The following is a 12,301-nucleotide window of genomic DNA, read 5'->3' as shown; positions in this document are numbered from 1 at the left end:
TGTACCGGTAGGTCCTGATCTACCTTCTGCCCACCTCTGCTGTAGTCTCTCAGACCCCCATCTGTAAAACGGGGGTAATACTATCTATCTTTAGAGGGTAGTTGTAAGAATTATTGAAATGATGTGTGTGATGTGCATGAAGAACTTATGCAGTAGAAACTACGATACACATATTCACAATTGTTATAATTTTTAGACCATACAGAGGACAGTGAAATTGCCCAGTCTAGCAACGACCAGTGGCCTGATGTTGAAATCATCAGTAAAATGCCCTTTGATCTCAGTGTGCATGATCCTAAGTATGTCCTTATGAGTCCAGTGTATACGGAGCAGCTGCAAAGAATAAAGCAAGGTAAGTGAAATCTGGCTTGGGTTGATAAAAGTTGTAGTCCAACACATCTGAAGGGCACCAAGTGGGGAAAGCTTGCAACAGAACTATCAATTTACTGTGGATGTTTAAATTTCATTTCATTTCATGTATTATATTTTAATACCGCCCCATAGCTAAAGCTCTCTGGGCGGTTCATAAATGAGCAGAATTTCTTACATATGTTGGCTGCTTTCCTTCATTGTCTTTGTCCGCAGAACCAAGCAAAGAAACCAAAGCTGAGGAACCCAGGAAACGGGATACAGTGTCTATGATGTTGACAAAGTATGCAGCTTACAATACTTTCCATCACTGTGAACAGTGCCATCAATATATGGACATAAATCTTTCAGCTCCGGTATGCAGGGCTTTCTTTTAGGCCATGTTTATGCCTAACATGTTTAGCCATCATTCTTTTTGTCTTGGAAACTCTGGTATCTGTCATTCTGTCAGAGGAGCTAGGGATATCTCTAACAGAAATAACTTAATGCCCTCACCAAACACCGACTCCCAAGATTCTTGTGAGTGACAGTCAGTGGTATAAACCCCAACATGCATTTGTAGAGTAGATCTGCTGTAAGGGTTTGCTGAATTTTGTTTTGGAATCCTATAAACCTCTTGGCCAGTTAAGACACATTCTTCCGCTGTCACACAGACACACACAGTCACTTGCATGTGACGCACTCAGAGGCAGTTCAAGGTGTGTACAGTGCATCTTCCCTTTGCCTTGCCTGCCCCTCAATATTCACAAAAAGCTTATTCAATTCAGAAAACTCTGTGGTTCTTTTCCTCCTTTTAAGGAAGTCAAATATCTATTATGTGTCTCTAGTCACTGTTTTGCTAACAATATGAAAAGCAGCCACTTTCTGCTAAGCTGCAGGAGTTTTTAAAGAGCCTGATGTAAGAAGTGAGAAAGTCTAATGTCCTATACTATTAGTTGCAAATAACAAATCTATATAAAATGGACCCCATTTAGCTGTTTTCCTAAATTGGTGCAATATTTTCTATAAAGTATGTTGCCCACACTTGTTGAACAGTATTGGCAGTCTAACCTCACAAACCAAAATATGTTCATGTTTGCACATGGTTTCCTTAGTGGGTTACAATTCCTTTCTCTCTCTTGCATGCAGATGTCTGACTCTACCCTACATGCATTTACATTCTCATCCTCAATGTTAGGAGAAGAGATTCAGCTTCATTTTATAATCCCCAAATCTAAAGAGAGCTATTTTGTCTTCAGCAAGCAGGGCAAACATTTGGAAAGCATGCGTCTTCCTCTTGTGTCTGACAAGGTAGGTGAAACATGCTTTAGCTGCATAAAATGAATCCTATTATACCATCATTTCTCAGTATAGATCTACCCTGAGAAAGTGAGTGAAACAGATGAAGGGTTTTATCTGGGAAGCTGGTGTTCAGTTCCAGATCTGGAGTTTGGTTCCCCTCTACTTTCTTTTAGCCAGAAGGTAACCATAAGACAGAATCTCACAAACATTTCTGGCCACAGGTAAGCCTTGAGCGATCAGGCTTTTAGCAGAATTTGTGGAAGTTTGGTGATGCTTCTTTCACTGCATGATTGGAATCCATAGATCAGTCTGGATAGAGGTGTGCAACCGATGTTAGATGGAGTTTCACTCCTCATGAAGAATCAGGTGGGCAGTTTGGGGGTTCTTCTGGACTCAGCGCTGTCAATGGGGGCGGGGGCAGATGGCATCGGTGACTTCTATCACTTTTGGCTGAATTGCCAGCTGAACTCTTCTCTGGATAAAGCAGGCATTGCCACAGTTATCCATACATTAGTTACAACCAGGCTGAACTACTGTAATGTGCTCTGTATGGAGCTGCTTCTGAATATGGATTGAAAGCTTCAGCGGGGGCGGGGGGGTGATTGGACCATATATGCACATCCAATAACCAGTGGGCCCAGTTCAACATGCCAGTTGTTTAAAGCCCTAAACAGTTTGGGTCTAAGTTATTTGAAGGACTATCTGCACTCATGTGAGCCTGCCTGACCATTATAATAAGCCTCTGAGGGCCTCTCCTCGGCCCTCTGATGAGATCCATCAGGCTCGCAAGCACAAAACACAGGGCCTTTTCAGTGGTGGCCCCATCACTGTGGAACTCCCTGTTATGAGAAATTCATCTGGCCCTTTTGCTATATGTTTTAAAGACCTGGTTTATTTATTTGTAATACTTATATATGACTTAATATAATAAAACCCCTAAGAGGTTCACATATAAATATTAAAAATCACATTTAAAATACACTATTAAAAACCATTCCAGCTACAATAACAATATAAAACAATACAAGGAACAGTAAGATGGAACAGCATATGATTAATTGCAATTAATTATAAGGCAGAGAAAGCCTGGGTGAACAAGTGTATTTTCAGGAGGCATTTGAAACATGCCACATTTTCTGTCTCCCAAACTGCATCAGACAAACTACATCAGTCTTGGTCCCTGGCCAAGGTCCAGTTGGAGGATCACGTCTCCATCTGGCTTCCCCTTGACATCATTTAACCCACAGAGGGCTGGGAGGAGGGTCATCCATCTCCCCACCAAAAGGTAGTTCTTCACCCTTGCTATAAATGTTTCCTATAGAACAGAAATCAGTAGAAACTAGTGACATCCATGGGAAAAGAAGAAGTCAGGTGAGAATTATGAGAAATCCTTGTCACACTGGGCTACTGGTATACACATGCCACTTCCAGGTCCTTCCAACATCAGAAGCAAATGTTGTCCCTCCAGTATCAGAAGCCACAGAGAGAGTGAGAGAGCTGGTGTGTGTGCATAACATATCACATAAGCTATATAGAGATATATACAATCCTCATTTGGCTCATGCTTCCAACAGAATTTGAATGCAGTAAAGAGCCCTATTTTCACTCCATCAAGTGGGCGCCATGAGCATGGCCTCTTGAACCTTTACCATGCTATGGAAGGCATCAACCACCTCCATCTCCTTGTGGTCAAGGAATATGAAATGCCACTTTATCGCAAGTATTGGCCCAACCATATCATGCTGGTTTTGCCAGGCATGTTCAACAATGCTGGAGTTGGTAAGTAAGGCAAGATGAGCAACCAGGCAGCAGGGTGGGGGATTATTGTATGTAAAGAGCATTTACATTGTCATAACACTTTTTGATGCTGAACATACCAGCTGGTGACATGGAAGTATAATTATAGAGATTATAAAAATACTTATGTCCAGTTAGCATTAAATATGTAAATAGTGATAGGTTTTCTTCTTCATGGTGTCTCTAACACATTTATCCTCTATGTCTTCATATACATTTTGTTCTCTTTGGTTTCCGTTACAGTTTCTCTTGCTTACCCTGTTCTGTATTGCATTGAAGACAGTTTGCTTACATCTGGCACTTTGTGTTTGATTGCGATCCCACCCGTTAGCACAGTAATAATAGCCTGGTAGAAAATAGGAGTGCAAGCTTTACTTGATAGCTTAATTGACTAAACTTTCAGAGAGCATTCCTGTGTTCCCTGGGAGGATGTCCCAGGGGCCATAGGATATGGCAAATTCTCCCCACCACTGTGAAATATGGATCTGAGCAGGGATTTCCCCTGCCCCCCCAATGACATAACTACCCCAGGCCAAAGACAGAGTTATGACACTGGGGGGGGGAATCCCTGCTCGGATTTCCTCACCCCTCCCAGCCACCGCAGCGCTCCCTCTCAGCGCTGCGGCTCTTCTTCTTCACAACCCCAGGCGACAAAGGGGAGGGAGAAAAGGGGGCGTGCTGGTGGGTGGGGAGGGGACATGGATCTGCAGGATCCACACGCCTCTCTCTTCCCATCCCTGCACACAGCAAGGTAAACTAGGTGGGCTCAGAGGCCCTTCTAGCACAAAATGCTAAAACAGAGAGGGAGAGATTGTAAAAGCCTGTGTCACTCCTCCGCCCTGCCTGGCTGTTGCCAGAAGAAGTTCGGATAAATGGAGAGCTCCTATGTCAGAGCCCTCTGCCTAGCAAGTATCAATCCTGTAGGTTTTCACATTGCTTAATTAGTGGGGGGGGGGAGCAGTTTTAATTACTACGGTTTGAGAATCGACTTTCCTCCAAGGAGCTCAGAGTGGTGTACATGGCTGTTCCCCCACTTTCCATGTTATTCTCACAATAACCCTCTGAGGTAGGTTAGGCTGGCCCAAGGTCACCCAATGAGCTTCATGGCTGAGTGGGGATATACAGATTTAATCAACAACCAATTCTTTAATCAGCTGATACCTTATTAGGAAACAAGCTGAAATTGGGCACAGGCCTACTCGTTGGAATAAAATCATGGCATTCTTCTAGGTTCATTCAAGGACCTCCCATTTTCATTCACCGCTACACCAAAAATAAGATTTCATAACTTTCTACTTCACTGAATTATTTCAAAAATTAAAATAGCTCCAGTTTGACAGTGCCTTAGAATTTTAGCTGATCTCGCATGGGGACTTCATGGGACTGCCTTTGACCATAGGTTTTGACCCTCTTATTATATTTATTCCTTATTGATTTTATTTATATCCTGCCTTTCCACCAAAAAGTGGTACTCAAGGTGCCCCTCATGGGCCTGTCAGTTTCCAGTTTTGGCTATAACCTCAGTTCCTTAGTCACAAAAGCAATCTTGATCAACTTGTGTATTTTTCATCACAATTATTTTTTCAAAACAAACAAAAGTAGAAAGTGCCAAAACAAACTTTAATAGAGCAAAGTCAATGAACCTAGCCGAGAGGTAGAAACAGATTAAAAATCCCAGCTCAACGTGCTGAAGCTTGAATGTCCTTGCAAAAATCAAGTAGGCTAAACTTTCTAAGCTACCATGTGGTTTTCTTAAGACATGTTCCTCGTAAAATCCTTTGTCATTTTGGATATCCCAGTGGTACGAAGTTACAATAACTGTGATGATGAAAATGATAAACAGCACTCTGTATCATTCTTAAAGGATATTTATTGCACTGAGTCTTCTCAGGGTAGATGAAGCAAAGTGATTGACTCTGTAGCCAGCACTCTTTGGGCAGTGTGCCAGTATCCAACTTATCCTAGCTTCAGAGTCCATCCTTCTTTGGACCCTTTCGTACAGCACAGTTCCACTTGATTCTAACCCCTTAGAGATCAGAAAAGCCAATATCCACATTGTCTTGCTTAATAAGCTCACTACTATTCTGTGGGATTTAGAGGTCTCAGTCTTCCTCTCGCAAAACAAGAGAAAGCTCTATGCTATGCGTTTTCAGGTGCTGCCAGATTCCTTATTAAAGAGCTTTCTTACCATAACTTGGAACTGGAGAGAAACCGTTTGGAAGAGCTAGGAGTCAAGCGTCAGTGTGTCTGGCCCTTTATTGTTGTCATGGATGATTCTTGTGTCCTATGGAACAGTCGTGGTGTCCAAGAACAGTCCAGGTAAGTCAATGTCTCAAAATCAGAGTGATGTGAAGATTGCGACCTATAACAGAATCTTGGAGCAATACACTAGGTCCTTCGTACATTATCTGTGTGAAGGGGGTCCATGCAAGAAAGGGCAGTGGGGCCATGCTGCTGATGCTGCTCCTGGCATCGTGCAGTTCCCCACGCCCTACATCTACACGTTGAGCATAGATATCAGGGGTGGGGAGTCATGTGATGTTGGGTAGGGCCAATGGCTTGGCCCCGCTCCTATCATGTAGATAATGCAGCCAAGCACTAGTATGGTTTGGCAAATTGATCTGGAACACTGTTCTGCATCTCTGATAGATCTAGTACATGACTATAATCAGAGGTTTTTAAAAAGGCAAAAGGAAAATCTTACTAAGAATAATCTCAAACGTATTCAGCACTATTCAGCCACAGATGAAAACTGTCATTTCTCTTTCTGCCATTTGAAGATGAATACATATTTGACATTTATAACAGTTTGTGTGTGCATCAGTGGATTTGATATAGGGCCAGTGATACGCTTTTCTGTTTGCAAGGCTACTAAAAGTTTTGTTTGGAATTCATTGGGCCTTTTTGCATGTTACGATAAGCCAGGGTTCCGGGGACTAGGGTCAAGCAGCACGCTTGTGCATGCTGTCCAATCACTTCCACTTAGCTCTTCCTACCAGCCAAAGCAGCTAAACAAACAATGGACCCTCCATCTGTGGTTTGTTCACCGTGACTTCCATACCGGAGATCCTGGACTTGTCTCTTCCCAAACCAGCCAGAGTCATAAGCCAACAGCAAAACACTCCTTATGACTCTAGCTTGTTTGGGGAAAGACAAGCCAGAATCCTCAGTTTGGACATCATGGTAAACCATGGATGGAGAGCCTGTAGTTTGTTTAGTTCCCAACAGCAGTCACCAAATGCTTCTGGGCAGGCAAAACGCATTTATTTATCACATTTGTATCCTGGTCTTCCTCCAAGAAACTCAAATTGCTGTATATAATTGTCCCCCACTTCTTTCTTTGTTTATATAAACATTTATATCCCATCCTTCTAGTGACTACACACCAGTCAAGCCAGCTAACAACAATTGAACCTAATAATAAAATATTTTTAAATCCCAAAGAAAAATACACATAACACACCAGTGTAGCAAATAAAACAGAGACATTAGATAAAAGTTACCCATCCAATATCGTTACCTGCATAATATCCCTGTGCGGTAGTTAGGCTAAGAGAGAGAGTGACTTGTGTCAGATGATCATGGGTGTGGCTTCTCCCCCCGCCCCTGCGTGTGCTGTGCACGTGGCTGCGATTTGCATAATTACCCACAATACAGTGTGGGCTGACGGGTTGTTCGAACCTGGTGCAGGGTGCAGCAGAAGTGGCTTCTTGCCCACGCCGCAACCCATGGCTCTAAGTAGGGATTGTGGCGTTGGTAAGAAGCCACCCCCACCATGCACTGCACCAGGTTCAGACAACATGGCAACCTGCTCTGCGTTGCAGGTTATTATGCAAATCGTGGGGGTGGGGGCAGAAGCCACAAGGGCTTCTTTTACCCCTCTGTTCGTCCAAATGCAGCCAGTGACTTGTCCAGTGAACTTTACAGTGGAATGGCAATTTCAACCCAGAACTCCATGATCCAAGTTTAATACTCCACCCACTCCGCAACCATTAGGACTTGCCATGTGTTTTTTTTCCCCTCTAATGCTTGAGCTGGAGTCACAGTCTTCCTGGAGCTGCTCACATTCTCTGTGCTCTGCTGCACACTCCATATCTCTATATGGGTTTTGCACTTCTAGGAGCTTCAGTACAGTCATTAGTGCCTCTGAGTACATGTGTAATTTACTACAATAAAAACCTTTTGCCTTTCATAGCCAGTCCATGGATCAAGGATCGACCAGTAAAAATGTGTCTCTGAAGTGTGTTCTGCAGCACATTGAAGCCACACCAAAAATTGTCCATTATGCAATACTGGGCATTCCGAAATGGAACAGCAAGTTGAATTCTAGAACACCCAAAGTTCCCTTCTCCAGGTGCCATATACATGACTTTATCCTGCTCAACATAGACCTGACCCAAAATGTGCAATATGACCTAAACAGGTAGGTAAAGCAAGCTACTAGCATTGCTTTGAATTTATAGATGTAAACAATTACCATTTTAAAAATAAGGATGAGGTTTGCAGACAGACCAATGTGCACTAGAAGGAAAGCAGAATTAGTTCTGGGATTGCAGTTCTTCCATATACAAGTCCATGGCTTGAAATATGGATTGAAAATAATTTTTTTAAAGGAAAAAAGGAGCTGCCAAAAAAAGGGGTGGGGCAAGCTTGCAAATGAAAAAGACTGACATTTGCATTGGAACTCCAGTTGAATCAGGGCATAGATGGTCTTCAGGAACTTTTCCCAGCACAACCCTCACCCCCTTGAAATGAATGGAAGTTTTCTAAGGGTAAAGGTAATGAATTTACCTAGGGAGGTGGTGGGCTCTCCACACTGGAGTCGTTCAAGACGAGGCTGGACAGCCATCTGTCAGGGATGCTCTGACTTGGATTCCTGCATTGAGTAGGGGGTTGGACTCAATGGCCTTGTAGGCCCCTTCCAACTCTATTCTATGATTCTATGAATTTCATGCAATTTCAGTGCCATATCAAGTGCAATTTCCACATGTGGTATACCCCTGCATGAGCCAGATGGCTTAATATGCTTCCTTGACCTGTTTGGAATTGGAAGGGAGGTGAGAATTCATGGTCCAAAGAGCAAGCTTTAGCCAATGTGAATATGATCTCTACTTTGATTTGTCCTTGCAAGAATGCAGCTTACTAGCTGGAAAGAGGGAAAGACTGGTGAGGTTTTGACATGTCTTCCTCCCCTGTAAATGCCACATTATAATTTGGTATGGTGATCAGAAAAACGTCTATTTCTGCTTCATTGACTACACTAAAGCCTTTGATTGTGTGGATCACAACAAACTCTGGCAAATTCTTTAAGAGATGGGAGTACCAGACCACCTTACCTGTCTCCTGAGAAACCTGTACGAGGGGTCAAGAAGCAACAGTAAGAACCAGACATGGAACAACCGATTGGTTCAAAATTGGGAAAGGAGTACGACAAGGCTGCATATTGTCACCCTGCTTATTTAACTTATATGCAGAGTACATCATGAGAAATGCTGGGTTGGATGAATCACAGGTCAGAATTAAGATTGCTGGGAGAATTATCAACAACCTCAGATATGCAGACGATACCGCCCTAATGGCAGAAAGCGAAGAGGATCTAAAGAGCTTCTTGTTGGGGGTGAAAGTGGAGAGTGCAAAAGCTGGTTTGAAACTCAACATTAAAAAAAACGAAGATCATGGCATCTGGCCCCATCACTTCCTGGCATATAGAAGGGGAAGAAATGGAAGCAGTGACAGATTTTATTTTCTTGGGCTCTAAGATCACCGCAGACAGTGACTGCAGCCATGAAATTAAAAGACGCTTGCTCCTTGGGAGAAAAGCTATGACAAACCTAGACAGCATAGTAAGAAGCAGAGACATCCCCTTGCCGACAAAGGTCCATATAATCAAAGCTATGGTTTTCCCAGTAGTAATGTATGGCTGTGAGAGCTGGACTATAAGGAAGGCTGAGCGCCGAAGAATTGATGCTTTCGAACTGTGGTGCTGGAGAAGACTCCTACGAGTCCCCTGGACTGCAAGGAGATCAAATCAGTCCATCCTAAAGGAAATCAACCCTGACTGCTCTTTGGAAGGACAGATACTGAAGCTGAAGCTCCAATATTTTGACCACCTAATGCAAAGAGAAAACTCCCTGGAAAAGACCCTGATGCTGGGAAAGATTGAAGGCAAAAGGAGAAAGGGATGGCAGAGGATGAGATGGCTAGATAGCACCACCGATGCAGTGAATATGAACTTGAGCACACTCCGGGAGGGAGCGGAGGACAGGAAGGCCTGGCGTGCTATGGTCCATGGGGTCACGAAGAGTCGGACACGACTGAACGACTGAACAACAACAGCAACAGAAGTTTACAGACATTTGCTCCAAACCAGGATTCCATGTATGCTTTGATGAGCATGGATAATTCCTGTATGCTTTGGGTTGGATGAGAGTTGGTACTTACTAGAGTTCCACTCATGCTGGAGGATGGGTTCAGAGAGGCAATCTTTGTGATTCCTCCTTCTCCCAGAAGCTCTCCCCAAAAGCTGATCAGGAGGGCCGGGAAATCTTCTGGAGCAGCATGAGAGGCAACAAGGGAGCTGCAGGAGGAAGGAGAAATTGATGAAAATAGTCTCCCTGCCCCCTTCCTCCAGGACGGAGCCTCCACCGGATTTTGGTGCCTTCTGGATTCTGGTGCAAACTTGTGAACCAGTGTCTGGAGGCTGTTTTGGGGTGGATGAGGGTAAACAATCTGAAACTTAATCCAGGCAAGATAGAATTACTGTGGGTTGGGAAACCAACTACTCTAGATGGAGGTTTACACCTGGTCTTAGATGGGGTTACACTCCCACTAAAAGACCAAGTGAGTAGCCTAGGAATCCTCCTGGACTCTGCACTAACTGGGGAAGCCCAGATGACTGTGGTGTCCAGGAGTGCATTTTACCAGCTTAGGTTGATACACCAGCTGCCGTCCTCTCTGGAGAGGACAGACCATGCCACTAGTGATGTCTAGGCTGGGCTACTGTAATGCATGGTACGCGGGGCAGCCTTTGAAGATGGTCCAGAAACTTCAGCTGGTGTAGAATGTGGCCACTTGAGTGTTGGTGGGGGAAAGACAATTAGTTTATATGATGCCTATACTGTGCCAGCTGCACTGGTTGCCAGTCCGTTTAAAGTACTGGTTTTTACCTTTAAAGCCTTGAACAGTTCGGGACCAAATTACGTGAAGGACCGCCTTGATCCATATCAGCCCACACTTTAAGATCCGCAAGAGAAGCCCTTCTAATTTGCTCACCTGTGAGAGTAGTTAGGTGGGCGACCACATGAGAGAGGCCCTTTTCTGCAGTGACCCCACACTTCTGAAATAAGTTGCGATTGGGGGTCCACCAGGCACCATCACTGCAGGCTTTTAAGAAGGCCCTGAAAGCGTGCTACTTCGCTCTGGCCTTCCCCTGGTTATGTTTTATCAGACTGAGCTGTAGTTTCAATTGTCTGTTGAAAGTTTTATTTTATGCTGGTGTTTGTTGTTCTTTAGAACGTTTGCTGCTGTTGCCGTTTTTATTGTGTTTTTACTGGTTTTATTATTGCATCAATATTTATCGTTGTGTGCCGCCTTGGGGGTGAGGGTCCTGCCCTGAAAGGCAGCCAAGAAATATTTTAAATACATAACTAAATTCTGCAAATGAAAGGAGCCCTTCCAGCCACAGAATGGCCTATCTGGATCCAGTCCAGTAAGCTTTCTTTTCATTTTAGCATATACATGCAGTACAGATCACTCAACCAAAGGGGAAGATTCAGACAGTCGAAAAATATCATGCTAACAAATCAAAGTACACATTGGAGCACCCATGCCTAAAATGATCTTTTGTTCGTGGCAAATGTGAAAACAACCTAAGAATCAAAGATTTCCATTCAGGGAATTGTAGTGACTCAAAATCTATGGTGAAAAGAGCTTGGATACTTAGAAGCATTCATAACCCATACTTATCTTGCTGGTTACTACATCATGTGTGTTTGTTCCATGACATTTGACATGACAAACAGTCAAAGGTAAAGCTTCAAACAGGTACTCAAAATAATTGTTTATTGATATAGGAATTTCAGTTAAAACATTTCAGGGGCAAGTAATGGTGGAGTGTCTTTGTTAGAAAAGCAGGCTAGGGCCACAATCCTAACTTACTGGGGAATAAGCTCTATTAGACATACTGAGACTTCTGATTAAACATGGATCGGACTGTGCTGGAGAGACGTTTACTTAGGATTTGTTTTTAGGAAGTACTCTTTCCAAAATAATACTTACTTCCCTGAGACGTACTCCTTTATTAGACCAAAGCCCACCAAGATTCTTTTACCAAAGAGAAACTTCCCAACAGTGAACGCTGTTCGGTAGTGGAATAGATCACCTCAGAATGTGATGGGTTCTCCTTTGCTGAAGCCAAGCAAAGCTCCTTGAGAGTTCTGACTGTTTCTGACTGAAACCCAGAGCAGATTCATCACCCCACTGAAATTGAAGCCACCAGCCTCCACTGTGTTTAAGCAGAGGCTGGATGTCAGGAATTCTGTAGCTGCACTGAGCATGTGGTTGTAACAGATCAGGAATGGGGAACCTCTTTCAGCTCAAGGGCCGAATTCCGTTTCATAGAAGCTTTCTGGGACTGTGTTCCAGTGCCGGGTGGGACTGAAGCCAAAAGAGTTTGGGGACACAGGCAAAAGGGATGAGGCCAAAAATACCAGCATACTTTAGCTTACAGCTCTTCCTGCACGCTTCGGGAGAGAGCGGAGGACAGGAAGGCCTGGCGTGCTATGGTCCATGGGGTCACAAAGAGTCAGACACGACTTAACGACTCAACAACAACAATGGTGATCAGAGCCAGCAT

The 12,301-nt window shown here is 43.7% G+C and overlaps 1 protein-coding gene across 1 annotated transcript in view; it reads left to right on the top strand.

Moving 5' to 3' along the window:
* The window catches only part of GREB1L (GREB1 like retinoic acid receptor coactivator), a 229,354-nt gene that overhangs the window by 206,326 nt on the left and 10,727 nt on the right, over positions 1 to 12,301 (top strand). Inside the window, exons 25-30 of the mRNA XM_084849730.1 lie at positions 197 to 352; positions 586 to 725; positions 1,498 to 1,659; positions 3,225 to 3,429; positions 5,601 to 5,766; positions 7,643 to 7,870. Of these exons, the coding sequence (XP_084705856.1) occupies positions 197 to 352; positions 586 to 725; positions 1,498 to 1,659; positions 3,225 to 3,429; positions 5,601 to 5,766; positions 7,643 to 7,870 (1,057 nt within the window). The remainder of the gene's footprint in view (positions 1 to 196; positions 353 to 585; positions 726 to 1,497; positions 1,660 to 3,224; positions 3,430 to 5,600; positions 5,767 to 7,642; positions 7,871 to 12,301) is intronic.

Source organism: Heloderma suspectum, chromosome 4 (genome assembly GCF_057233095.1).
Source record: "Heloderma suspectum isolate Gila_16-S chromosome 4, 16-S_ref, whole genome shotgun sequence".
Lineage (NCBI taxonomy): Eukaryota > Metazoa > Chordata > Lepidosauria > Squamata > Helodermatidae > Heloderma > Heloderma suspectum.
Note: the sequence above shows the minus strand (reverse complement) of the source record. Positions and strands in the feature narration are given on the sequence as shown.